This window comes from Lepidochelys kempii, chromosome 2, assembly GCF_965140265.1.
Source record: "Lepidochelys kempii isolate rLepKem1 chromosome 2, rLepKem1.hap2, whole genome shotgun sequence".
Classification (NCBI taxonomy): domain Eukaryota; kingdom Metazoa; phylum Chordata; order Testudines; family Cheloniidae; genus Lepidochelys; species Lepidochelys kempii.
The window spans coordinates 26,203,936-26,231,784 of record NC_133257.1 but is presented as its reverse complement, the minus strand read 5'-3'; the positions used below and the strand labels follow the sequence as shown (position 1 = coordinate 26,231,784).

At 43.4% G+C, this 27,849-nt stretch overlaps 2 protein-coding genes across 2 annotated transcripts in view; both read right to left on the bottom strand.

Moving 5' to 3' along the window:
• Positions 1-27,849, bottom strand: part of EXT1 (exostosin glycosyltransferase 1) — a 272,331-nt gene that overhangs the window by 226,263 nt on the left and 18,219 nt on the right. The gene's annotated exons all lie outside the window — the stretch shown is intronic.
• On the bottom strand, positions 3,639-5,450 carry LOC140906410 (zinc finger and SCAN domain-containing protein 32-like). The gene is made up of 2 exons (XM_073330276.1): positions 4,791-5,450; positions 3,639-4,178 (listed from the first exon to the last, which is right to left on the bottom strand). The coding sequence occupies exons 1-2, from the start codon at positions 5,365-5,367 to the stop codon at positions 4,120-4,122; spliced, it is 636 nt and encodes a 211-aa protein (XP_073186377.1). The 5' UTR covers positions 5,368-5,450; the 3' UTR covers positions 3,639-4,119.

Here is a 27,849-nt window from a genome sequence, read left to right as displayed (position 1 = left end):
AGGGGTTTATATATTTACATTTATCAAAGCACATTGACAAAAAGGAATTTTGAAAAGTACTGTTCTCGACATTAAATATTCATGCCAGCAGCTATGGCAGGGCTAATGGAAAGCGTTCAACAAAACCCTTAACAACTTTGTTAATGCATGGAGACCAACAGGGGTCATGCCACATTTTGAAGAAATCACGTGCAGTTTCCATGTGAATATAACAAAAATAGTTTTCTCCTTTTGAAAACAGACTTAATAGGTGTCCATTTACTGAACTAAAAACCAAACAGAATTGCAGGCATCAAATTAGGGTTTTAAACACCCATCAAGTGCATGCTTTTAGTGATTCACTCTGTGTCAGTCACTAAAACCTACTGCTATGATCTTACCTCTGGACTTCGGTCATCAGCAGAAATGAAGCTGCTAGTGTGATGCACTTACATACTCAAGACTTCTTTGTCCAGATTAAGGAGGATTTTGGCAGTTACTGCATGGCCCGCTATTTAACTTCCATGGTGCAAACAGACTCAAATTTTGTTTGGCACGTAAAAAGGGGCTGGAGGGGATGTTATAGTTTTATAGGATGCTGCAATTACAGTTGCCATCTCAATTTCACAAGAGGGACACAAAGCAAAGCTCAGATACCAACACCTCCTAACTTTTGGGGAAGATGGCAGAGTATTTGAAATGTGAACCTAGATCAGGATCCGCATTTTGGAAAAAAAAAAAAAAAAAAGCCACCCACCTCTCACCTACCCCAATCTTCATGATGGGCCAAACCCTCAGGTGCAAAAAACCCAAACTTCCTGAAACTGAATCTGAATTTTGCTGCTTTCCTCCTTATTTCCTTCATCGAAAAGAAGGAGGTGAAGCTTGCTCTCCCCTCCATAAAAACACTTTTCTCATTGTGAGGAATATACTGAGTCATATCCTGTGGTACAGAATGGCTGCTTTGTAGCACACACTGAACAAAACCTAAAGGTATGTCTACACTACGAAATTAGGTCGAATTTATAGAAGTTGGTTTTGTAGAAATCGGTTTTATATATTCGAGTGTGTGTGTCTTCACAGAAAATGCTCTAAGTGCATTAAGTGCATTAACTCGGCGGAGTGCTTCCACAGTACCGAGGCTAGAGTCGACTTCCGGAGTGTTGCACTGTGGGTAGCTATCCCACAGTTCCCGCAGTCTCCGCTGCCCGTTGGAATTCTGGGTTGAGATCCCAATGCCTGAGGGGGCTAAAACATTGTCGCGGGTGGTTCTGGGTACATATCGTCAGGCCCCCGTTCCCTCCAGCCCTCCGTGAAAGCAGCAGCAGACAATCGTTTCGCGCCTTTTTTCTTGAGTTACCTGTGCAGAGGCCATACCACGGCAAGCATGGAGCCCGCTCAGGTAACTGTCACCGTATGTCTCCTGGGTGCTGGCAGACGCAGTACTGCATTGCTACACAGAAGCAGCAACCCATTGCCTTGTGGCAGCAGACGGTACAATAGGACTGGTAGCCGTCATCGTCATGTCCGAGGAGCGCCTGGCAGACATGGGTGAAGGGACTACATTAGAAGTGACTTGACCAGGTCATTCTCTTTAGTCCTGCAGTCAGTCCTATTGAACCATCTTATGGTGAGCAGGCAGGCGATACGGATTGCTAGCAGTCCTATTGTACCATCTTCTGCCGGGCAGGCAAGAGATAAGGATGGCTAGCAGTCCTTGTACACCGTCTGCTGCCAGCCAAAGATGTAAAAGATAGATGGAGTGGATCAAAACAAGAAACAGACCAGCTTTGTTTTGTACTCATTTGCTTTCCCCCCCCTCCCCTGTCTAGGGGACTCCTTCCTCCAGGTCACACTGCAGTCACTCACAGAGAAGGTGCAGCGAGGTAAATCTAGCCATGTATCAATCAGAGGCCAGACCAACCTGCTTGTTCCAATAAGAACAATTACTTAGGTGCACCATTTCTTATTGGAACCCTCCGTGAAGTCCTGCCTGAAATACTCCTTGATGTACAGACATCCCCTTTGTTGATTTTAGCTCCCTGAAGCCAACCCTGTAAGCCGTGTCGTCAGTCGCCCCTCCCTCCGTCAGAGCAATGGCAGACAATCGTTCCGCGCTTTTTTTCTGTGCGGACGCCATACCAAGGCAAGCATGGAGGCCACTCAGCTCACTTTGGAAATTAGGAGCACATTAAACACCACACGCATTATCCAGCAGTATACGCAGCACCAGAACCTGGCAGAGCGATACCGGGCGAGGAGGCGACATCAGCGCGGTCACGTGAGTGATCAGGACATGGACACAGATTTCTCTGAAAGCATGGGCCCTGACAATGCCTGCATCATGGTGCTAATGGGGCAGGTTCATGCTGTGGAACGCTGATTCTGGGCTCAGGAAACAAGCACAGACTGGTGGGACCGCATAGTGTTGCAGGTCTGGGACGATTCCCAGTGGCTACGAAACTTTTGCATGCGTAAGGGCACATTCATGGAACTTTGTGACTTGCTTTCCCCTGCCCTGAGGCGCATGAATACCAAGATGAGAGCAGCCCTCACAGTTGAGAAGCGAGTGGCGATAGCCCTGTGGAAGCTTGCAACGCCAGAGCTACCAGTCAGTTGGGAATCAATTTGGAGTGGGCAAATCTACTGTGGGGGCTGCTGTGATCCAAGTAGCCAACGCAATCAAAGATCTACTGATACCAAAGGTAGCAACTCTGGGAACTGTGCAGGTCATGGTGGATGGCTTTGCTGCAATGGGATTCCCTAGCTGTGGTGGGGCCATAGACGGAACCCATATCCCTATCTTGGCACCGGAGCACCAAGCCGGCGAGTACATAAACCGCAAGGGGTACTTTTCAATAGTGCTGCAAGCTCTGGTGGATCACAAGGGACATTTCACCAACATCAACGTGAGATGGCTGGGAAAGGTACATGACACTCGCATCTTCAGGAACTCTGGTCTGTTTCAAAAGCTGCAGGAAGGGACTTTATTCCCAGACCAGAAAATAACTGTTGGGGATGTTGAAATGCCTATAGTTATCCTTGGACACCCAGCCTACCCCTTAATGCCATGGCTCATGAAGCCATACACAGGCAGCCTGGACAGTAGTCAGGAGCTGTTCAACTACAGACTGAGCAAGTGCAGAATGGTGGTAGAATGTGCATTTGGATGTTTAAAGGTGCGTTGGCGCAGTTTACTGACTCGCTTAGACCTCAGCGAAACCAATATTCCCACTGTTATTACAGCTTGCTGAGCGCTCCACAATATCTGTGAGAGTAAGGGGGAGACATTTATGGTGGGGTGGGAGGTTGAGGCAAATCGCCTGGATGCTGGTTACACACAGCCAGACACCAGGGCGCTTAGAAGAGCACAGGAGGGTGCGGTACGCATCAGAGAAGCTTTGAAAACCAGTTTCATGACTGGCCAGGCTACAGTGTGAAAGTTCTGTTTGTTTCTCCTTGATGAAACCCCCCGCCCCTTGGTTCACTCTACTTCCCTGTAAGCTAACCACCCTCCCCTCCACCCTTCGATCACCGCTTGCAGAGACAATAAAGTCATTGTTGCTTCACATTCATGCATTCTTTATTCATTCATCAGACAAATAGGGGGATGACTACCAAGGTAGCCCAGGAAGGGTGGTGGTGGAGAGAAGGAAAATGCCACACACAGCACTTTAAAAGTTTACAACTTTAAAATTTATTGAATGCCAGCCTTCTGTTTTTGGGCAATCTTTTTGGGCAAATTTTTGGGTGGAGTGGCTGGTTGGCCGGAGGCCCCCCCACCACGTTCTTGGGCGTCTGGGTGAGGAGGCTATGGAACTTGGGGAGGAGGGCGGTTGGTTACACAGGGGCTGTAGTGGCAGTCTGTGCTCCAGCTGCCTTTGCTGCAACTCAGCCATACACTGGAGCATACTGGTTTGATCCTCCAGCAGCCTCAGCATTGAATCCTGCCTCCTCTCATCACGCTGCCACCACATTTGAGCTTCAGCCCTGTCTTGAGCCCGCCACTTTCTCTCTTCAGCCCGCCACCTCTCCTTCAGGTCATTTTGTGCTTTCCTGCACTCTGACATTATTTGCCTCCACACATTCGTCTGTGCTCTGTCAGTGTGGGAGGACAGCATGAGCTCAAAGAACATTTCATCACGAGTGCGTTTTTTTTTTCTTTCTAATCTTCACTAGCCTCTGGGAAGGAGAAGATCCTGTGATCATTGAAACACATGCAGTTGGTGGAGAAAAAAAAAGGGACAGCGGTATTTAAAAAGACACATTTTATAAAACAGTGGCTACACTCTTTCAGGGTAAACCTTCCTGTTAACATTACATACATAGCACATGTGCTTTCGTTACAAGGTCACATTTTGCCTCCCCCCACTGTATGGCTACCCCTTCAACCCTCCCCCGTCCCCGTGGCTAACAGCGGGGAACATTTCTGTTCAGCCACAGGCAAACAGCCCAGCAGGAACGGGCACCTCTGAGTGTCCCCTGAAGAAAAGCACCCTATTTCAACCAGGTGACCATGAATGATATCTCACTCTCCTGAGGAGAACACAGAGAGATAAAGAATGGATGTTGTTTGAACGCCAGCAAACATACACTGCAATGCTTTGTTGTACAATGATTCCCGAGTACGTGTTACTGGCCTGGAGTGGTAAAGTGTCCTACCATGGAGGACGCAATAAGGCTGCCCTCCACAGAAGCCTTTTGCAAAGGCTTTGGGAGTACATCCAGGAGAGCCGCGAATGCCAGGGCAAAGTAATCCTTTCACATGCTTGCTTTTAAACCATGTATAGTATTTTAAAAGGTACACTCACCGGAGGTCCCTTCTCCGCCTGCCGGGTCCAGGAGGCAGCCTTGGGTGGGTTCGGGGGGTACTGGCTCCAGGTCCAGGGTGAGAAACAGTTCCTGGCTTTCAGGAAAACCAGTTTCTCCGCTTTCTTGCTGTGAGCCATCTACAACCTCATCATTATCATCTTCATCCCCAAAACCTGCTTCCGTGTTGCCTCCATCTCCATTGAAGGAGTCAAACAACACGGCTGGGGTAGTGGTGGCTGAACCCCCTAAAATGGCTTGCAGCTCATCATAGAAGCGGCATGTTTGGGGCTCTGACCCGGAGCGGCCGTTCGCCTCTCTGGTTTTCTGGTAGGCTTGCCTAGGCTCCTTAAGTTTCACGCGGCACTGCTTCGGGTCCCTGTTATGGCCTGTGTCCTGCATGCCCTGGGAGATTTTGACAAAGGTTTTGGCATATCGAAAACTGGAACGGAGTTCTGATAGCACAGATTCCTCTCCCCAAACAGCGATCAGATCCCGTACCTCCCATTCAGTCCATGCTGGAGCTCTTTTGCGATTCTGGGACTCCATCATGGTCACCTCTGCTGATGAGCTCTGCATGGTCACCTGCAGCTTGCCATGCTGGCCAAACAGAAAATTGACATTCAAAAGTTTGCAGGAACTTTTCCTGTCTACCTGGCCAGTGCATCTGAGTTGAGAGTGCTGTCCAGAGCAGTCACAATGGAGCACTCTGGGATAGCTCCCGGAGGCCAATACCGTCGAATTGTGTCCACAGTACCCCAAATTCGACCCGACAAGGCCGATTTAAGCGCTAATCCACTTGTCAGGGGTGGAGTAAGGAAATCGATTTTAAGAGCCCTTTAAGTCAAAATAAAGGGCTTCATCGTGTGGACAGGTGCAGGTTTACATCGATTTAACGCTGCTAAATTCGACCTAAAGTCCTAGTGTAGACCAGGGCTAAGTGAGTGGCCTTGGGAGGATTACCAAGCGTAGAAGTGATCAAGCAGCAGCGTACCATTGATGAAGGGCTTGTATACCACACTCAGTAATCACTGCAAGCATAGCGGATAACAGGAGCGCAATTACTGAAAAGGGAAGGTTATCAGGATGACTTATGCTAGGCAGAGCTTGGGCTAACTGTTTACCCCATTGGAGCCAATCTGGAGGAGCATCATTTAAACCACCTTCAGGTGGTTCTATGCGTATAGTGGGAAAATGCCCACAATCAGAGCAGTGCAGGTAGAGTACCCAAGGATCTGTCCTGTCAGAGCTTTTTATGCCCCTTCTCTTCAGATCATCAGTTTAGGACAAGAACCTCATCATTACAGGCCCTATCACACTGGGAATTCAGTCCTGATTTGAGCCTATGAGCACTACAACAATAATATCAGGATGACAGAACACAAAGCACAGCCACCAACCCAGATTCAAAAGCAATTAGAGTCATAACAACCACATGCTGGATTCTGACCACACAGGCAAAATTAAGAGTTTAAGGAAAGTACTGCCTGCAGACGATCGCTATACAAATCACTACTTGCAGTCTCAAAGATCACACCGACACATGTGCTTAGCTGCTCTTAAATATATAGGATATGGCTTCAAGGTTCAAAAGCTGCTGTCTCTATTAAACTTTTTTCCCCTAGGTCAGCAAGTTAAATCAGTGTGTGATTCCTGCTACATCAACTCTGCAAGTTAGACATTTTGCTTTGAGAGCAGAAGTGAAATCAAGAGGCCAATTAACTTGGTTTGTTCTGAATTCACAACAATTTATTGCCCAAGTAAAATGATCTGCAATGCAAGAAAAGATCAGGTCAGGGAATCACTTTAGGAAACCAATATAGTCATATCAATCCATTTCTATCAAGGACTTTAGGATATATGATTGACTCAGATTCTGTAATTTCTACTAGTTGGTGCAATTAAATTATATTGGCTTAGAACCTCTTATGACTCATCAAGCTTTCAAAATAGCTTTTACAAAAACAGCACCAAGGTCTGTCTTCATTTTCTATTCCAGTGGTTCGCAGCCAGGGGCCCGGGGCCCTCTAGGGGACCACAAGCAGGTTTCATGGGGGCTGCCAAGCAAGGCCAGTGTTAGACCTCCTGGGGCCCAGGGCAGAAAGCTGAAGCCCAGGGCTCCCAGCCCTGCCACCTGGGGCTGAAGCCAAAGCCTAAGCAACTTAGTTTTGTGGGAGCCCCTGTGGCATGGGGCCATGGGCAACTGCCTACCTCCTAATGCCAGCCCTGGCTTTTATATGCAGAAAAAAAACAGTTGATGTGACACTGGTGGGCCAAGAGTTTTTAACAGTCTGTTGGAGGGGCCTCAAAAAGAATCCCGGCTCTACTCCCTTTAGTTAAAAAAACAAAAAAACACGCACACACGGAGAAGAGAAAACCACCATGATTCAGTCTCAGGACACAGATTCATTGTTAATCTGAAAAATGCATTTCTGATTGGAAAAAATAGAAACAAATACATGTGACCATCTCCTAGAAATCCAACAAGTGTTAGTGGACAATAAGACTGCCTTTTTATGTTCATAGGCACGGCATTCCTTAGATTCTATTTTATCTAGAAACGGTACCACTGCATTTTCTACTTTAGGCATCATTAACCCTCTGCATTCTGGACATGGAATACTGTGGTCATCAGACATTTAGCCTACACAAAGCAAGCAAGAGCCTTTGCAGAGCTTCCCGAAGTTAAAATAGCCTCACAGTCCTAACTGAGGCATGTCTACACTGAAATTACACACCTGCAGCTGGCCTGAGCCCAAAGGTCTACACCGCAATTAAACGGTCCCCTAAGCCTGAGCCCCACAAGCCCAAATCAGCTGACATGGGCCAGCCGCTGGTGTTTAACTGCCGTGTAGATGTACTCACACACTCTACACAGAGCATTAGCTGAGGTTTGTTGAACAATTAAGATTAAGTAGCTTCACTCTTCCTACTGGCATTAGCATGATCATATCAGTTCATGAAATGGTCATGTATATAGACTGCAAAACCTAGCAAGAGTCTAACATTTTTGTGCTTTTATTCATTATGACAGGGTCTTTTGTGAACACCTTGATTCCATCACCATTTCCATTAGTTTTTAGGGCTATCCTATCAGCCCTGCCGGACTTCAAAGAATTTTTGGTGGCTTAATTACCGTTAAACAAGAGTATTTAAAACTAAAAGAAGGAAAAAGGAAGTCAGAGTTGATGCAAAGCCATTTTAAGCAATATATATGAACACTAAAACATAGCTGACACTTACTGCTTTTGAACCAAACTAAATGCATCAGTTTGGAACAAAGGCACACAATACAACTCCACACCACACCACAAGCCAGATCCAGAACCCCAGCTGGCATAACACAGTATAGCACCCTTTGAGTTAATGCAAGTATGTCTGTTTATGCCCCCTGATGCCATTAAAACTCACTTTTAGCACATAAAGACTAAACCCAGGATAAAGGGGGCTATTATTTTTTTAAATCTCCATTTGGTCATCAGGAGTTAAAGCAATGCCCCAAGCATATTTGAGTGTGTCAGGTTTGTACTTTTCTGTTCTGTAACATGTAATATCACAGATCACTTATTTTTATGCGCATCAAGAGCTGTTACATTCATCACTTGACGTCTGATTTCCTTCTTTGTTTGTTTTTAAAATACTTCCTAATAAAAATCTCAAACTATTATCAATGCATATATTTTTCACAAACTGCACTTTTCATATTCTGATATTAAACAGATGTTAACTACCTATACCCTCTGTTATGCAAGCATTAGCCCTATTTTTAGGTGAGAGAGCAAAGGCAAAGAGGGTAGGTGAGTTGTCTGAGACCACAGAAACAGTTAGTGTCAGCGAGGAATTCACACTGGAGAAGTTTCTAGACATAATCCTGGGTTCAGGCCATTAGATTAACACATTCCTGTAATATCCAGCCTTTGTCACAACAACAAATCAAATTCATACAGAGCTAGAAAGCATCAAAGAGATGTAACTCCACTGAAGAATTTGACTTGCGGTACCTAGAGGGAACAGAAAAAAAGCACTGAAACTAATATTCATATGCCAGCAATGACTATAACGCTACGTGTTTAACAGTTTCTTTAACAAGTCTTTGTTTAAATCAAACTGATTCTATTAATCTCCTACTGAACAAATATGATACATTTCTATCTGAACTATCCTCCGGTGAGCAACGTTAAATACTAGCAATATTCTTTAAGTGATCCATTATTTTAATCTGCTATAAGCAACTCCAGGTATTTCATATGCATAGATATGAATAATCTTCAATCTGATAATCAGGTGTAACACAATTTGGTGCTGTGAGGTTTGGACAGAACATGGAAACAGTCAAACCTTTAGTAACAGATCAAGCAACTCAGAAACCTCATCTCAGCGGAGTTCACATTGTAACAATACAGAACATAATTTACAAGCTACCATGAAATGCTAGAGGTCAAAATTTTCAGGGCATAATTTAAACAGGAAAAACGTGCATAGGATATTGTATTAGGCTTTGAGATCTTTAAAAAAACGTTGGCTGTGGTAAAAATGCAGACACTCCTTTGTGGTTAGAAAGGTAAAGGTAATTATTTTTCAGATGTAACATCCAAATGCTCTTCTCTATTCTTTTTATTAGCAAGCTCATCTATCTGCCCGCATGGACACGTATACAACATCTGACTCTAAAAAGAAAGATCCGAAGAAGTGAGCTGTAGCTCACGAAAGCTCATGCTCAAATAAATTGGTTAGTCTCTAAGGTGCCACAAGTCCTCCTTTTCTTTTTGCAAATACAGACTAACACGGCTGTGACTCTGAAACCTAAAAAGAAAGTGTAAAGCAATACATTGTTTGGAACATGTTCACAAATCATCCTTTTTGTGTCCCATTGCATAAAAGGTACATGGAGTGGCAGCTCCACGTCTTCCAATGTTCCCATGCTGCTTACCAGTGGCCCTTAATAATTTGGGTTGTTGAGCTACTTGGATGAACTGCATTTTCAACACTATCAAAGATCAAATCCTTTTGATGTTTTAAGTCCCAGGAAGTTCAAAGGTCATCCTGCTCACCTAATTTGCTGTTTATGCAGAGTCAAAGCAGGAAATGCCTCATTTCTAAACTTTTCAGTTGAATGTATCATTTATTGTGACGTTTGAAGCACTGTTAATTGTTTAACATATTGGTGTTTAGTACCATGCTGAACAGTTCATTCAAATGGGTGACAAACGCTTTCTGATCACCTAGAGGAAGCACTTCGATTGTGCAAAGTATCTCCCCTTCCTAGGTTACACTTGCAAAAAGGGGGGGATGGTTTCTACCTTTCCTGGGTATATCTGAATGCATTGCACATTTTGCATAGCAGCAAAACCAATGAAAAAGTATTGAAAAACCTGTTTTTAAAGTGAGCTGTGGTAAATTCTCTGAGAAAAAGCACACACAAAAGAATGAAAATAGAATATAAAAGTTAGCATAATAGTAGGAAGGAGACAGTAAAATGGGACAGTTTGAGCAAAATGGCTTAAGTTAACAAGTTACATACATATGTGTGTGGGGGGTGGAGGGTGAGAAAACCTGGATTTGTGCTGGAAATGGCCCAACTTGATGATCACTTTAGATAAGCTATTACCAGCAGGAGAGTGGGGTGGGAGGAGGTATTGTTTCATGATCTCTGTGTGTATATTAAGTCTGCTGCAGTTTCCACGGTATGCATCTGATGAAGTGAGCTGTAGCTCACGAAAGCTCATGCTCAAATAAATTGGTTAGTCTCTAAGGTGCCACAAGTACTCCTTTTCTTTTTGCGAATACAGACTAACACGGCTGTTACTCTGAAACCTGTCATATGGATATAGGTTTCAATGAAGGAACCTGTGAAAGCAAATGTACTCTGTTTAAAAACACATCCAGTTGCATTTGCCTTTAATATGCATAAAGCATGGGGAGAGAGAGAAAGAGAGAAAAGGCTGATTGGGCTCAATGGCTTTTTCCTTGTTCTAGGACAAGTCCCCACAGGATTACCTTAGCCATTTCCAAATTTTTAACAAAAATTATGAAGTCTTGTATGCATTGCATTCCAGCAAAACAAAACAGAGAGACAGAATCATGGGGGGGAGGGATAGCTCAGTGGTTTGAGTATTGGCCTGCTAAACCCAGGGTTGTAAATTCAATCCTTGAGGCGGCCATTTAGGGATCTGGGCTGAAAATTGGGGATTGGCCCTGCTTTGAGCAGGGGGCTGGATTAGATGACCTCCTGAGGTCCCTTCCAACCTGATGTTCTATGAGTCTATGAATCATTGCCTCAGGTCTTGGGCTGTACAGTGGCTGATTTGCACCACACTACTGGCAGCAAGCGGCCCTAAAACATCCTATATCCATCCATGGGACAAATGCACCACTCAGTATAGATGCATAGAGTCAGAATAAAGAACAGGAGGACTTGTGGCACCTTAGAGACTAACAAATTTATTTCAGCATCAGTTTTCGCCCTAGGCCTTTACCTCCCTACCCCCATTTTTCTTGTCCTGCCGAGAGGGAGGTCAGGGCATTACTGTGCCCCACTGATCATCAGTTATACCTTCTTGGAGCCATAGGCAGCCAGTACTAGTTACAGCAGCTTGAGGTCTGCTTTAACTTATGCAGAGGAACCAGCCCGGCACACAGTCAGCCTTGGATCAGAACCACCTATTTAGGGTAAAGGCCACCTTTGCACACCTTTTACTGAGCTGCACCATGCACTTTCTGCCTACAGTCAAGAACCTGGATCCTTATGCCCTGTCTGGGAGACCACACCTTGCCCATGATGGAAAACAGATGTCTAGAAGGACTTCTAAAGCTGTAAAAAGAAAAGGAGTACTTGTGGCACCTTAGAGACTAACCAATTTATTAGAGCATAAGCTTTCGTGAGCTACAGCTCACTTCCTCAGATGCATATCGTGGAAACTGCAGCAGGCTTTATATATACACAGAGAATATGAAACAATACCTCCTCCCACCCCACTGTCCTGCTGGTAATAGCTTATCTAAAGTGATCATCAGGTGAAAGCTTATGCTCAAATAAATTGGTTAGTCTCTAAGGTGCCACTAGTCCTCCTGTTCTTTTTACTGTAATCCTATATTCTTTTGCTTAAAATGTAAAATTATTTAGCGGCTACTGCAATTTTCCTCCTGAAGATTCTCGGGTTTTCATTATTATCTCTGCTTCATTTCCAGTAAACTGGATCCAGCTTTCAGCAATATACTGTCATTCCAGCTAAAATAATTTGAGATTCACAGAAAAGTATATTGGTCGAAGAGCAACTTCATATATATATATATATATATATAAATTAATTACAGTGCCTGTTTTACATTCCATTCTTTAGTCTTATTTTGAAAACTCCAAGGTAAGCATTTTTTTAAACTCATCTTTATATCCTCAAGAGTCCTTCAGTATTGTTTTCTACTGCTTACATGGCAGCTATTAAAAAAACAACAATAATGAAAAGACCTGTGAAATTGTGTAGCTAGGCAATGTCCATACTTCTAGTATGGTTATCCCTTGAACACCAAACATCCTCACACCCAGCATAAATAAAATAAAAGACAAGCCTTTACGCGAAAAAGCTTCCCCAAGACTATATTGGCTTCCTACCTCTATTAAAATGTACACTGGTTTCACTACAAACGTTTTTCCTGGAAAGCATTCAGCCATAGAAGGAACACAAGCCTAAAGAAATTGACCAGATTTGCTCATGAGCTTAAATTCCACCCCTGCCCAACTCCCTGTATCTCTCTTCCCATTTGTCTTTCTTCCATGTGTATCCTCACCCAGGAGTTGTAAGAGAAAGCAGATACAAGAACACTCCATTGTTATTAATGAATTGACTCAGTCATGCTGTTAACAGCCCCATTTAATTGTACAGTAGTGTTTGCTTGGCAGCTCCTCCCATTATAATGTAATAACAATCCTCTACACTGTCCCAAATGAATTACCAAGGCTCAGTTTACCATGTCGCTTAGCTCTTCACAGCTACTATCCAAAATAGTAGCCACTTAACTCTTTGTGCACTATGATTAAACATACAGTCAAGACTAGCCCAGTCAATATCCATCACAGCTTTCACATGCAACCCACAGACATGAGTGCAAATAAAGAAATACTGGAGCACCAAGATGTTAACTAACAATGCTCTCATTACAGGCAAATCTGCCATTAATCACAAGCTGATGGGTTTCGGCTGGTGTTTTCAGCTTTCTCATATTAGAGAAATGAAGTAGTGTTTAGCCTAGTGAATTGTAATGCAGGCATCTCTTGCCTAGCATTAATAAACCAGACTTGCAAGTCATTCCCTTTTTTTCTGTGCACCCTTGTATTACTGTAGCTAACCATTCATTTTGAAATACCTAGGCTCCCTGGAACCACAGGTATAAACCCCAGCAAGGTCAACCTAGAGACATTCATTGCTAAATAAAATGAATTCCATGTAATTTACTGTGTGAATAGCTTCCAGATCTGACCTTAATAAACAAGACATTAAAAAAATCCCATGACACATTTTTTCCCCTCAAGACAAGCAGTATGACCCAGTATCTCTGAACCAAATTCCCTTCCCACAGTTCGTCAGTGCATTCAGGATGTATCAATGTGTTGCCACTCTCCACCCCAGAGGTTGCTGTGTTTTGATGAAGCTATGTGCTATAGAGTTGGAAGAGCACTTCAGGAAAAAAGCTCTGTATGGCTGTCAAAGAGGGTACATCTACACGGCAATAAAAGACCCAGGGCACAACCACAGCAAGCCCCGCATCAGCTGACTCAGGCTCACAGGGCTCAGAATAAGAGGCAAAAAACTGCAATGTAGACATTTGGGTCCAGGTTGGAACCCAGGCTCCAAGACCCACCCAAGGTTTCAGAGTCCAGGGCCCCAAACACCTTTACTGCAATTTTTAGCTCCTCTGCCTGATCCCCGGGAGCCCGAGTCAGCTGTCCCAGGCTCTAAGCCCTGGTGCTGGGGTTTTCAGTGCTAGCTTAATGAACTGAGACTCAGAAGTAAATCAATATATTCATGTCTGAATATTAGTGACATCATAGCAGAATTTTTGAAAGCCTGACTACTCAGCAATTGACCTTCCAGTGATCTACCAAACACCATCCATCTTCTCTCTGGTCGCCCCCCTACTACGCTGACCCTCCACCATTCCTTCCATAATAATTTTCTCAAGCTTACTTTCCATCTCTGCACCTAATGTGACCAAAGTACATAAGTATGCATCTGTTGATCTCCAACATGAGGGCCTACTTCTCCCCAATAATATTTCTAACTTAGGCATTGGCCTTTTTGTTCATAGAGGAGAATCACAGTCTTCACCAGCACAACGTTTCAAAATCTTCAATTTTCTTTTTCTCAGCAGCATTAACTTCCCACAAATCAGACCCATAAATCAATGTGGAAAACATTAGGCTTTTTCCCCAGTCGCACCAATGCACAATTTGAGACGACACATTTTTTCCACACTTTCTTAAGGGAGGCCATAGCTGCGTAAGCCATCCCTCGTCGCCTTCTGATTTCTTTGGAATTGCCTCCTTGGTTGGCTATATATGATCCCATATAACTAAATTCATTTACTGCCTCTACAGCTTATCTATTACTTGCAATGATCGTTTAAATCCTGGTTTTGTTAGTCCCATCAAGGTACATGCATTTCGTTTTTGTCACATTCAGGAACAGTCCGTAGTCCTCATTAATTGCTTTTGGTTTGATTTGTTTTACAGACTACAACATTTGTTGCATTTCATCAGTAGTTGTAGCCAAGAGTGTTGTGTCATCAGCATATCTGAGGTAAGTTAAGAGGTGTCCACCAACAGAAATCCCGGCTCCTTCCACTTTGTCAAAACCATCCAAGACTTCTCATATAAATTCTGTGCATATGTCAAAGAGGCTTGGGGACAAAAAACACCCTTGTCTCGTGCCCTGCTCAGTGAAAACCATTCACTGTCGCCTAGTGCTCCTTGTACTGTGATCTGATGGTGGTGGTAGTAGAGACTTGCAATGAGTTCAATGAGATGCTTTGGAATCCCCATGTCTCCCAGTATCCACCAAAGATGGTTGTGTGTGTCGGATGGTATCCAATGCTTCTGAGTAGTCCGTGAAGTACATGCTCAATGGGCGTGTATGCTTTCCATTTTTTAATCAGGTAACAGATATTTGCAACTTGGTCATGTGTGCCTTGTCCCTCTCTGAAGCCAGCTTGTAGGGGGTGGGGGGGGGAGGAGTGGAAGAAGGGTAGTTCTGCTTCTATTCTTCACTACTTGGAATCTTAGGGAGATGGTACGACAGTTACTATGCTCTGTTATGTGTCCCTTCTTTGGTAAGGGCAGAAAACTTCCCTTATTCCAGTCCCCCAGCCTGTTTCTAGACATCCACAACCTAAGTCATATTCTCAGCTCTGCCACTGGTTTGCTGTGAAACCCTGACAACTCATTTCACCACTCTGTGCCTCCCTTTCCCTTGGAATGGGCATAATGACTCTCCACTGTAAAATAATTTGAAATCTAATGATGTAAAAGTGCTATGTAAGAGCTGGGTATTATTATTATTATTACAGAAGTCTGACCTGAACCCCAAGTTATTAGCTATATTTAAATGGTACCTTTCATCGGAGGATCTCAAAGTGCTTTTAAAAGTCAGTCTCCTCCCAGTTTTGCAGACAAGGAAACTGACATGCTTATAGTATAAGTTGTAACTTATATTTATGCAGCAGTGTTGTTGTAGCCATGTGGATCCCAGGATACTAGAGAGACAAGATGGCTGAGGTAATATCTTCTATTGGATCAACTTCTACTGGTGAACAAGACAAGCTTTCGAGCTACACAGAGCTCTTCTTCAGGATAAAGTACTCAAAGTGTCACAGCTAAATACAAGATGGAGCAGATTGTTCAACATAAGGGTATGTCTACACTTACAGTGCTACTGTGACACAGTTACCGCTGCGCTGCTGTAGCACTTCAGTGTAGACACTACCTGTGCCAATAGGAAGGGTACACCCATCTGCCCAGGTAATCCACCTCCCTGAGAGGCGGCAGCTAGGTTGACAAAATTTCAGTGTGGCCAGCTCTAGTGATTTTGTCATGAGTCTCATGATAATTGTTGTTCTCCTTAAAGCCCCAGCTCCAGGATTCAAGTGAATGTGTGGTGATTTCAACCTTCATTCTTACAGAAAAAGTATGTTTCTAGCCCTCATGGCTGTTGAGAAAGCTTCATTATATGACCCAGGTTGTCAAAATAGGTCAAGGTTCAAAAAGCAGAAGGCAAATAAAAAACACCAAATCTATTATTTTTTACATAATATAATGATTTTTGAACATTTGGGGTTGGCAATATTGTAATTCTTCCATTGACCTAGCACTGTCTACACCTGGTTAGGTCAGCATAACTACATTTCTCAGGGATGTGGATTTTTCAGCTTCTTGAAAAACATAACTATTATAAATTCCCAGTGTAGACTGCCCCTAAGTAAAAAGAAAAGGAGTACTTGTGGCACCTTACAGACTAACCAATTTATTTGAGCATAAGCTTTCGTGAGCTACAGCTCACTTCATCAGATGCATTCAGTGGAAAATACAGTGAGGAGATTTATATACACACAGAACATGAAAAAATGGGTGTTATCATACACACTGTAAGGAGAGTGATCACTTAAGATGAGCTATCACCAGCAGGAGAGCGCCGGGGGGGGGGGGGGGGGGAGGGAGAACCTTTTGTAGTGATAATCAAGGTGGGCCATTTCCATCTCCAGAACATCTGAGGAACAGTGGGGGTGGGGTGGGGAATAAACATGGGGAAATAGTTTTACTTTGTGTAATGACACATCCACTCCCAGTCTCTATTCAAGCCTAAGTTAATTGTATCCAGTTTGCAAATTAATTCCAATTCAGCAGTCTCTCCTTGGAGTCTGTTTCTGAAGTCTTTTTGTTGTAATATTGCGACTTTTAGGTCTGTAATTGAGTGACCAGAGAGACTGAAGTGTTCTCCGACTGGTTTATGAATGTTATAATTCTTGACATCTGATTTGTGTCCATTTATTCTTTTACACAGAGACTGTCCAGTTTGACCAATGCACGTATTCTAAAAGACCATTCAAGGTGACAAAAAAGTGGGGTTAGTAGGTTACAGATTGTTGTAGTGAGCCATAAATCCAATGTCTTTATTAAGACCATGATTTTTACTGTCTAGCAAAGTTATGAATATAAGCTCCCAGGCTCGTCTTTTAAAGGTGTTATGCAGGTTTCCTTTGAGGATGAGGACGAGGACTGAAAGGTCAGATACAGAATGATCGCTTTGTGAAGAGTGTGCACCCACAGATGATAGTGTGGGGTTGGTTTTTTGTTTTTTTTTTTCCAGTTTTCTGTGTGCCTTCACCAAACAAGGACACTCCTCCAGAGAAGCACATCATGAAACAGGCCACCCAAATACTCTGAGAGAACCTGCTTCAATACAGAAGGGAAAAAAAATCCCTCCGACCGCATACCCCTAATTGTCACCTGCCACCCCACACTAGAACCCTTAAGGGGTATCACTAAACAGTTACAACTCACCCTCAATGGGGACCACATCCTGAAATAATTTTTTCCCAAACCCCATTCTACTGGCCTTCAAACAACCTTGCCAAGCTCATCATCAGAAGCTCCCCCACACACCAAGACATATCAACTAAAAGTGGCACTGACCCTGCCAGAAAAACAGATGCAAAACCTGTAGACATATCTCCACTGCTAACCTTTCAACATCCATGAGACCTACATATGCTTATATATGTGGTGTACCTCATCCAGTGTGCTAAATGCTCCAATAACAACTATGTGGGTGTGACCAGACAATCACTATGCTGTCGAATTAATTCACATAGAAAAGTGATAGAAGACAAAAAACACCATATCACCTGTGGATGAACTCTCTTCACAAACTGATCATTCTAAATCTGCCCTCTCAGTCCTCATCCTCAAAGGAAACCTGCACAAAGCCTTCAAAAGACAAGCCTAGGAGGATAAATTCATATCTTTGCTAGATACTAAAAATTATGGACTGAACAGAGACACTGGATGTATGGCTTAGTACAACAATCTGTAACTCACTAACCCCCGCTTTTTTGTCCTATGACTGCAGAGGTGTTAATAGTCCACTTCACCCCGAATGGTCTCAAATCAGCAGCACTGCTTGGGTACCCGCATGGCCCCACAGTATGCCAACATTTTTATGGCTGACTTAGAACAACGCTTCCTCAGATCTCGTCCCCTAATGCCCCCACTCTACTTGTGCTACACTGATGATATATTCATCATCTGGACCCACGGAAAAGAAGCCCTTGAGGAATTCCACCAGGATTTCCACAATTTCCATCCCACCATCAACCTCAGCCTGGACCAGTCCACACAAAAGATCCACTTCCTGGACACTGTGGTGCTAATAAGCGATGGTCACATAAACACCACCCTATACCGGAAACCTACTGACCGCTATACTTACCTACATGCCTCCAGCTTTTATCCAGACCACACCACACGATCCATTGTCTATAGCCAAGCTCTGCGATACAACCACATTTGCTCCAACCCCTCAGACAGAGACAAACACCTACAAGATCTCTATCAAGCGTACTTACAATACCCACCTGATGAAGTGAAGAAACAGACTGACAGAGCCAGCAGAGTACCCAGAAGTTACCTACTACAGGACAGGCCCAACAAAGAAAATTACAGAACACCACTAGCCATCACCTTCAGCCCCCAACTAAAATCTCTCCAACACATCATCAAGGATCTACAACCATCCTGAAGGACGACCCATCACTCTCACAGATCTTGGGAGACAGGCCAGTCCTTGCTTACAGACAGCCCCCCAAACTGAAGCAAATACACACCAGCAACCACACACCACACAACAAAAACACTAACCCAGGAACCTATCCTTGCAACAAAACCCGTTGCCAACTGTGTCCACATATCTATTCAGGGGACACCATCATAGGGCCTAATCACATCAGCCACACTATCAGAGGCTCGTTCACCTGCACATCTACCAATGTGATATATGCCATTATGTGCCAGCAATGCCCCTCTGCCATGTACATTGGCCAAACTGGACAGTCTCTACGTAAAAGAATAAATGGACACAAATCAGACGTCAAGAATTAGAACATTCAAAAACCAGTCGGAGAACACTTCAATCTCTTTGGTGACTCGATTACAGACCTAAAAATGGCAATTCTTCAACAAAAAAACTTCAGAAACAGACTCCAGTGAGAGACTGCTGAATTGGAATTAATTTGCAAACTGGATACAATTAACTTAGGCTTGAATAAAGACTGGGAGTGGATGTGACACTACACAAAGTAAAACTATTTCCCCTAGTTTATTTCCCCCCTACTGTTCCTCAGCCGTTCTTGTCAACTGCTGGAAATGGCCCACCTTGATTATCACTACAAAAGGTACCCCTCCCCGTCTTCCCCACCCCCGCTCTCCTGCTGGTAATAGCTCACCTTACCTGATCACTCTTATTACAGTCTGTATGGTAACACCCATTGTTTCATGTACTCTGTGTGTATAAAATCTCCCCACTTTATTTTCCACTGCATGCATCCAATGAAGTGAGCTCATGCTCAAATAAATTGGTTAGTCTCTAAGGTGCCACAAATCCTCCTTTTCTTTTTGCGGATACAGACTAACATGGTTGCTACTCTGAAACTGGTCTCTTAGAATGTGTGTTAACTATTTATGCTAAACAATCTGTTCCACCTTTTATTCAGCTGTGACACTGAATACCTTTCCAGACCTGAAGAAGAACTCCATGTAGCTCCAAGGCTTGTCCCTTTAACCAACAGATGTTGTCCAACAGAAGATATTACCTGTCCCACCTTGTCTCTCACTTATGTAGCAATCATAGTGTCCGGAAAACAAACCATATCTCCAGACTCCTAGCTCTACCCGCTACGTCACACTGCACAGCACTGAAGCAAAAAGCAAAAGATTTGTTACATGCTACAAATTGTTTTCCCTTTTTTTACTAGAAACACAACATTTAAAAGCAAATATTTTAAAAATTACAGTATTCTAAGTGTTTCTTAAGACTCCTTGGCCCCTGTAGCATAGACACTTACTACAGAGTCAGAAGGGGTTCTTCCATCACTGTAGTAAATCCACCTCTCTGAACCCTGGTCTGCACTATAGAGTTAGGTTGATCCAAGGCAACTTACGTCAACCTAACAATGTAAGTATCTACACTAAAATTTCGCTCCCACCAACATAACTCACCCGCTATGCTGATTTAATAACTTCACCTCCTCGAATGGCAGAGAGTCAATGTCAATGTAGTTAGATCAATGCAGAGTCAGTGTAAATACTGCATTGATTACATCTACTGTCGCTGGCTTCCACAAGCCATCCCATGGCAATGCCCTGTTCAACTGGTGCAAGCACTCCTAGTGAGGACATGCACCGCCAACACAAGGAGCAAAGTGTAGACATGCACAAGCGATGTAATTACTGTGGTGGCTGTATGCCAACACAGATTAGGTCGACTTAATTTTGTCGTGTAGACATGCCCTGAAAGGCAGTAGCTAAGTCAAAGGAAGAAATCTTCTGTTGTCCTAGCACTGTCTACACAGACCTTATTCCCCACTCTCTTACACCAGCGTAATTAAAGAGTAACTCCTCTGAAAACCAATGAAGCTATACTGGTGAGTTGAGAATCTAGCGAATTGCTTCTAATAATTAGACTTTATCATTCACTTTAGGCCTGATCCAACTCCCATTGAAATCAATAGGACTGTTTCTATTGCCTGTAAGATCGTTATCCAATTCCCATTAGAGCAGAGAGAGAGGAAAATGATCCTATAAAAAGAGATGTGATAAACAGTATAAACTGACAGACATGTGTTTCCAAGGTCTTGTAGACCAGAAATACTAATAATTTGCAGCTATTTACATACCATGATGTGTCTGAGTACAGAGGTCTGGTACAGTTGATCCCAGAACAAGGCACAGAAATTGTTTAGAACCAATATGGGTTGGGTTGGGTCCCCCCCCAACACAATGTAACATGATCTGCTACAAAAATAGCAAAAACTGATAAAAATAGAAGACTTATCCTGAAATGAAGAGCAGAGTTCTGGAGTCTCTGTTTATTTAGAGACACTATTGGCAACCTCCTGCACAACATCATGTTACAATCGGAGTATTACTATTAGCATATGCAATTTCTCCCACCCTCCCCCCATCAGTATCACAAAGGATTTCATTGTTCTGCACATCTGAAAATTTTGGCTCCAAACTTGGATGTCTTGCCTTACTGGGGGGAAGCTTTAGACTACAGCTTGAAATATTCGACATGAGTATCTGGGAAACATTGATTTCTTCTTCCTAACCCCCTAAATATTGGTCATTCCCCACCTTTTCCTTCCAATTTTTCAGCTAAAAGTTCAACCATCATGAGGATACTATTAAAAAAAAAAATCAGACTTTGTTAAGAAATGTAAACTGGCACCAATACTTACTCAGAGAAAAAGTGCATTCTAGTCGTTAAGGTGCTAGCTTGGGACCTGAGTTTTGTTCTCTACTTGGCCGCAGGCTTCCTTCATGACCTTAATAACTCACTCAGGGATTGTTTCCACGAAGGTGTTAGTTCACAGCATAACTTGAGTTTTGCTTCTAAACGTAACTCCCATCCACGCACAAAAATCCCTAGCTCAAGTTAAATGATGCTTTAATCTCTAGCAAAGCTGGCCCATCAGGGGGCGTGGTTTGAAGTTCAACTGCTGATGATGCTTGAGCGAGTAATGCAGTGGGGACTTGGCTGCTCCATGCTGCTAATACAATCACTCTGGGCAGCAGCAGCATGCTGGTTTTCAGTGCAACTGCTCTCACTCCAGCTAGGCTATCTCCAGAGGCGTTAACTTGAGCATAGATAACTGACTACAGTAAAGGCAAGCCCCAAGTCTCTCTGTGCCTCAGTTTCCCATCTGTAAAATGGGGATAATAGCTTGCCTACCTCCCAGGGGCATTGTGAAGATAAATGCATTAAAGATTATGAGGCACTCAGATACATTACAAAGAAGTATGATAGATAGATATCTAAGTGCCTTGGGTTTCTTTTAGTAAGAAAGTGATAGGCTAATTAAAGAAAATGCAGGATTTCAATATTGGGTGTAACAAAAATCAGTCATGCTCCATGTAGATTACAAACCCAAGGTACTTGAGGCAGAGTAATCAGAGTCAGCAGGAAATTTGCAGTCATGTGATGATCAGTGCAGTTAAATGAAAACTCTAGTATTGACAAAAGGGTCAATCCTCTCCCACTTAAATCAGTAGCAACCCCCCACCCCTACCCCCCATCACCATATTCCATGGGAGCAGGGTCAGGCCCAAACTTCATACAAATAAATAGGACTTAAAATAAAAAAGATTAAATTAAGAGATGCCAAGATTAGCTAAAATAGACCTACGAACGTCCCAGTTACACTAGATGTGGACAGCTTGACCGTATCATGGAGGCAAACACACTGGTCTTGTCTAAACCAGGGAGACTGCTTAAAATAGTTCCACATTTTTGTAGCACTGATGTAGCTCCACCAGTGTTAGCTCTAGTGTAGATGCACAGCCAACCACCACAGGAGTTTGACACTGTCAATTAACAGGGTTACACAGGAAACCATTAAAAACACAGGCAACAGCCAGCAGCTTATCTATCCCAAGACTATCAATGTTGCTAACGCTGGCAGAGCTGAACCAGTATCAGCACAGGGGAGAAGTTTTAGAGCAGTGGTTCTCAGAGCCGGTCCGCCGCTTGTTCAGGGAAAGCCCCTGGTGGGCCAGGCTGGTTTGTTTACCTGCCGCGTCCGCAGGTTCGGCCGATCGTGGCTCCCACCGGCCGCGGTTCGCAACTCCAGGCCAATGGGGGCAGCAGGAAGGGCAGCCAGCACATCCCTCGGCCTGCGCCACTTCCCGTAGCCTCCATTGGCCTGGAGCGGCGAACCACGGCCGGTGGGAGCCGCGATCGGCCGAACCTGTGGATGCAGCAGGTAAACAAACTGGCCCGGCCCACCAGGGGCTTTCCCTGAACAAGCAGTGTACCGGCTTTGAGAACCACTGTTTTAGAGTTTCCTCAGCACAGACAAGGTCCTTAAATCATGCATGCTTTTGGACCTCCCTTCCCCATCATTTTCCCCACTGGTTCCTGGCAAAGAATAGCCCTGTCCCCCTCCTCACCACTCTTTCTCACACTCATAGTTGAGCCTTGCCTTCTCTTTTCTAGATGTAGTGGTGGAGTCACAAGCATTTGCAAATACGTCATCTTCCCCTACTCTGTATGAAGAGCCACATCTATTGTTGTTTCAACTTCCATACCATTTTCCAGCACCTTATCCCCTCACTGAGTCCAGAACTAGATTATCCTAGCAAAGAAATCTGAACCCTCTGGAAGTCTATGGGAGTTTTGCCATTGATTTCAGTGAACTCAAGACTTCACCTAGGTGCCTGAGCTAAATTTAAATCATTTAATATTAAATAACCTTAAAGTAGAGAAGTAGAGGGTATGGGTGTATTGGAGTAGAGCAATCCACTGTATTCTACTGTTCAAACTGTTCTAAATCTCTCAAAGGAGTTGGCATGCAAGGCTAAGGTTCAGGTCAGCCCTTATTTTCAAATCAAACCTGTTTTCCAATCCCTAAATGGCAGCATGATCCGCGAGAAGTTTTCCTTTAAGTTTCCACCCAGGTAAACATTGACACAGAAAATCCACACAAATTGGCCATAAATCTCAAACTCAGAACATCACAGGGTCAGATCCACAAAGGAAAAAGCGACTGAGTGCAAAGAGTCATTTACAAAAAGGGTGCCCAAGTGTTTTGGTGATGGATGCCTTAAAAATAATGACAGGTTTCAGAGTAGCAGCCGTGTTAGTCTGTATTGGCAAAAAGAAAAGGAGTACCTGTGGCACCTTAGAGATAATATTATTTCAATTTATTGCAAGCTTCAAAAAAAGGGAAAAATGTACTCTGTTTTACCACCTTACAGACAATAAAAAGAACCCCGTAAAATAAATTTAAAAGAACTGATGTCATACTGATGACATAACTTCAGCTAATGACTATATCTTTTCACATTTACACTAGCAAAGTAAATCCCTTTCACTCCAGTGACACAAGGTTAAAAGCTTTCTTGTGCAAAATCAGAAGCCAGCCTGAGTTTTAAATATAATGCTGCTTTGCATTTACACTGCAACAAGGATCACAAAATGTTTTACAGACATGAATTAAATAAGTCTTCCAGGTAGATACCATCTCTGATTTACAAATGGGGAAAGTGGAACCACTGAGAAAAGGGACATGGAGAGGCTCACTTGGGATCCTTCATGGAAAACCTAAAAGGAACAATAAACTGCGTGAGAAGAGAATTCATCTTTAAAACTTGGATCATTTGACTTTTAAATGAGAGCTGCGGGGTTCCATGATCTCTGAAATATACAGCATATTTAGTTTATATGTGACATGAGACTATGCTGAAAGAAGACACATTTACAAACCAGCACACTGTCCGGCACTCAACCCCATTTTTGCAGGTGATGGGCGGGGGCGGCGGGGGGCGGGGGGGGTCCTGTCTCAATAGATCAAAGGCTCCTGGCCATGGGAACTGAAACAGCTCACATAACAAGGCAAGATACCTTCCATCACACTATCTGCTGCTGATGATAATCAGCTGACTAAAGGCACAGAAGAGCCACAACAATTCTGTCAGGAACTAAAGCTGGCAGCCTGCACGTTACACAAATATCTTCCAGGGAGCTGGGGGAGGAAAAGAGAAGAGGAATATTTCTTTCAAGTAAACCATTCGAGACATAGCAGCAGCCGATTAGACCATAAACGTGAACAGGAACTGCCTTCAACCTAGGCAAGAATGCCTTGTCCTGGAAGTGCAGTCTGGCCTCAGCAGTGGACAGCTTCTGTTGTTTTGTCTGTGGCTGTTCTACTGCATTTTCCTCTCTGCAAAGGCGCTTGCATTAGGAGAGTGATTCCGAGAGGGGAATTCTCTCTGCCAGAGTATCATTTAGCAATTTGTTACATGCCCTCAACCCCATTGTTTCCAAGCCTAGAAGAAGAACAAAAGCAGCTGTTAATCAATATTCAAAATTATACAGCTTGCCTTGCAGACAGGAAGCAGCACCAAAGGCAGATCTGCCTTTGAGAAGGTTACAATTCATGCAAGGGGGCAAAAAAGGAATTGAGGCTTCTGTATCGGTTTAATTAATTGTGCAAACAAGAATAGGGCCTGAATCTGTGAGGTGCAAAGTGTCATTGAGTTGAAGGTGCCCAGCACTCCACAGGATTGAACCTGTAGTTCTTGTGAACAAGTTCAATAACATTATTATTCAAACTAGTGATTAATAAAAACAGGACATGTAGTGCAAATTTTTCATCAACACTGATTCCCTGCAAGGAATTTTCTGATACTTTGCCATTGTAATTCACATGAATCGTTGGGACACCTAGCTTTAATATCTAGCTGTATTAAGTGTTCTTGTTCCACCTCTTCCTAGTAAAGAACTGGACTTTAATGCAAAGGATTGGGTCGATATCACATACAAGGATCTGCAGCATCCTGGAAGCACATAAAACTGTCATTAGTGAAATAATACACTGTGTGATTGCTACCAACTCTAGCTTTTTTAATCTTGCAGTAGGGGGACACAACCATGGGAGGATGTGATCTTCACTTGACACAGGGTGCTGGATGGAAGCAATGAAGACATTCTGAAGAGATGTAGCCCCTACAGGCACAGACTCTGCTGCAGAAACTGTAGCAAAACCCCACGGCACAGCTACTTTTTGATACTGATAAATGGATTTTGCCTGGTTGCAGCAATGCAAAGCAAACCATCAATGTTGTCTGCTTTAAAAATAAAATCTAAGGGACAGCACAGTGTAACCTGATTGAAAGCTTCTTCAAGTCAATGATAAGTCTCCTATTGACTTGAATGGGCTATGGATCAGGCCCACAATGCTCCAGTGAGGACCAAAATCAAACAAATTCAGCAGCTGAGAAAATTCCATCAAGGGTTGGAACCAAATCTGTGGTGCCAAACCCACATCCAGACTGTATGCTGGATTTACACTGAAGTTAGTGGCAACTACAGGCTCCCACATACTCTGGAAAAAATAATCAGACCCCTTTTACTGAAGTGCCTAACTTTAGGGACCCAAGCCTGAAAATGTTGGCCTTTGTTCCTTATACTTATAAACTAAGGATTCCCCCCTTTCTATTCTGGATCCTTTAAATAAAAACAAAAACAAAAAATGGAGGGAAATGTTAAAGGATGGTACCAACTATTTCTCCTACTCTCACCCTTATGGCTGCCCCATTAAAAGTAGGGATGTAAAAGTTTAATCTGTTAACCAAGAAGCTTAATGCTTATTGGTTTCCGTTAACGATTAAACTCCACCCAGGGATCCCCGCTGCCGGCCCCGCACCTGGGGATATCCGCTGCTGGCCCATGCAGAGCCCCAAGGATGGGCCAGCAGCCAGGACCCATGGTGTGGGGCCAGCAGCAGGGAGTCCTGAATGTGGGGCTGTCAGGGAGGAGCACCGCCTAGAACTGGGGGTGCTGCAGTACCCCCACACCTATAATTCCCCTGTTAAATGTTTAACCATGTAACCTATAGAATTTCAATTGGTCACAAGGCTATTGTTTTTACATGTTATTTACATCCCTAATTAAAAGGGTTCATTTTAGACAAATAAGAAGCACCCACCCATCATTTTATGAAAGGAATGGTTTCAAATGTTTTAATCACGGACTCTTCACTAATTGGGAGAGGGGTTAAAAAAAAAGGAAAAAAGTACAAAGGGATCCTTTATCCTGTGGGTAGAATTAAAACAAAGTAGAAACGAGCTCATTCTTAGGCTTATAAACCAAGCCTTTACAGATAATTATGTTTTATTACTCTTCATTTTATGAGCATTGTGTTATACAAAACAAATACCAGATGCCTATTTGTTTTATTCATTTTAGGGGGGCGGGGGGGGGAATCTCTACCAGCACTGTTATGAGCAGCGCTGCTTTTAATTAAACTCAATGCACAATGAAGGCATAAAAATTAATACTGTTTGAAACCAGCAGGTAGGAAGCAAATATATCCAACTGTAACTGCTGAATACCCTCTCCCTTGGCGCCTGCACTGCAAGGGGGAACATTCACAAGCCTATTACTTAGGAGCTGGAATCCGCAGAGCGGGTGCTCTTGCACAAGGTCATTTATAGATTTCATTTTTGTGAAAAATTAATGCCAGTCTTCCCAAAAATCAAAAAGCTGGTGGGAAAAAATCAATGGGAATTTAATGCCACCTGTGTTAAAATGGCATGCCAAGGCCAACGCAGAAACACACTCATAATAAGTGAGAGCTGACTCTCTTAAGCCACATTAGTCGACCTGCTGAAATGGAACAAGTAGGATAAGCTGCTGCCACCTTAGAGAAAAGGCAACGGATGTGCAAAGTGATTTCTGGCTAGCCTGGAGTGAATCACACGTGTTCTGAAAAAAACAATTAACGTGCTGATACCTTTCAAAGCAGGGGTCTAATTCTTCAACCATTTATTCACTGGAATCAGTTGAATTACTCACCGGAGTAATCCTTGCTCACATGAGTAAGGCATGCAGGATGAGGCCCCTCATTTGAAAGGAGGGACCTGTATCTGTAGAGCCCCAAAAATCTGCGGATCGGATGCAGATACACATGTTTGTATCCATGCAGGGCTCTATGTATCTGTAATTTGAAGAGTACCACTGCCCTTTTCATATGGAGGCAAACAAATCCAATATAACAAAAGCAAAAATTTGACACATTTTCTCCAGAAAATAAATTAAATCTGACTTTTCAGCAGTCCGATATAAATGATGATTTGCCTGGAGGCACTACGGGAAAACTATTTCCCATTTACAATACTGGTTTCCTTTTTAATTTTAATCACATTCAGATGTGATTCTGGCAGACCCAATAGTGACTCTTTAGTTCAGGCTAATGTTAACTCCACATTGTAAATCCAGTTTTCAACAGCATATC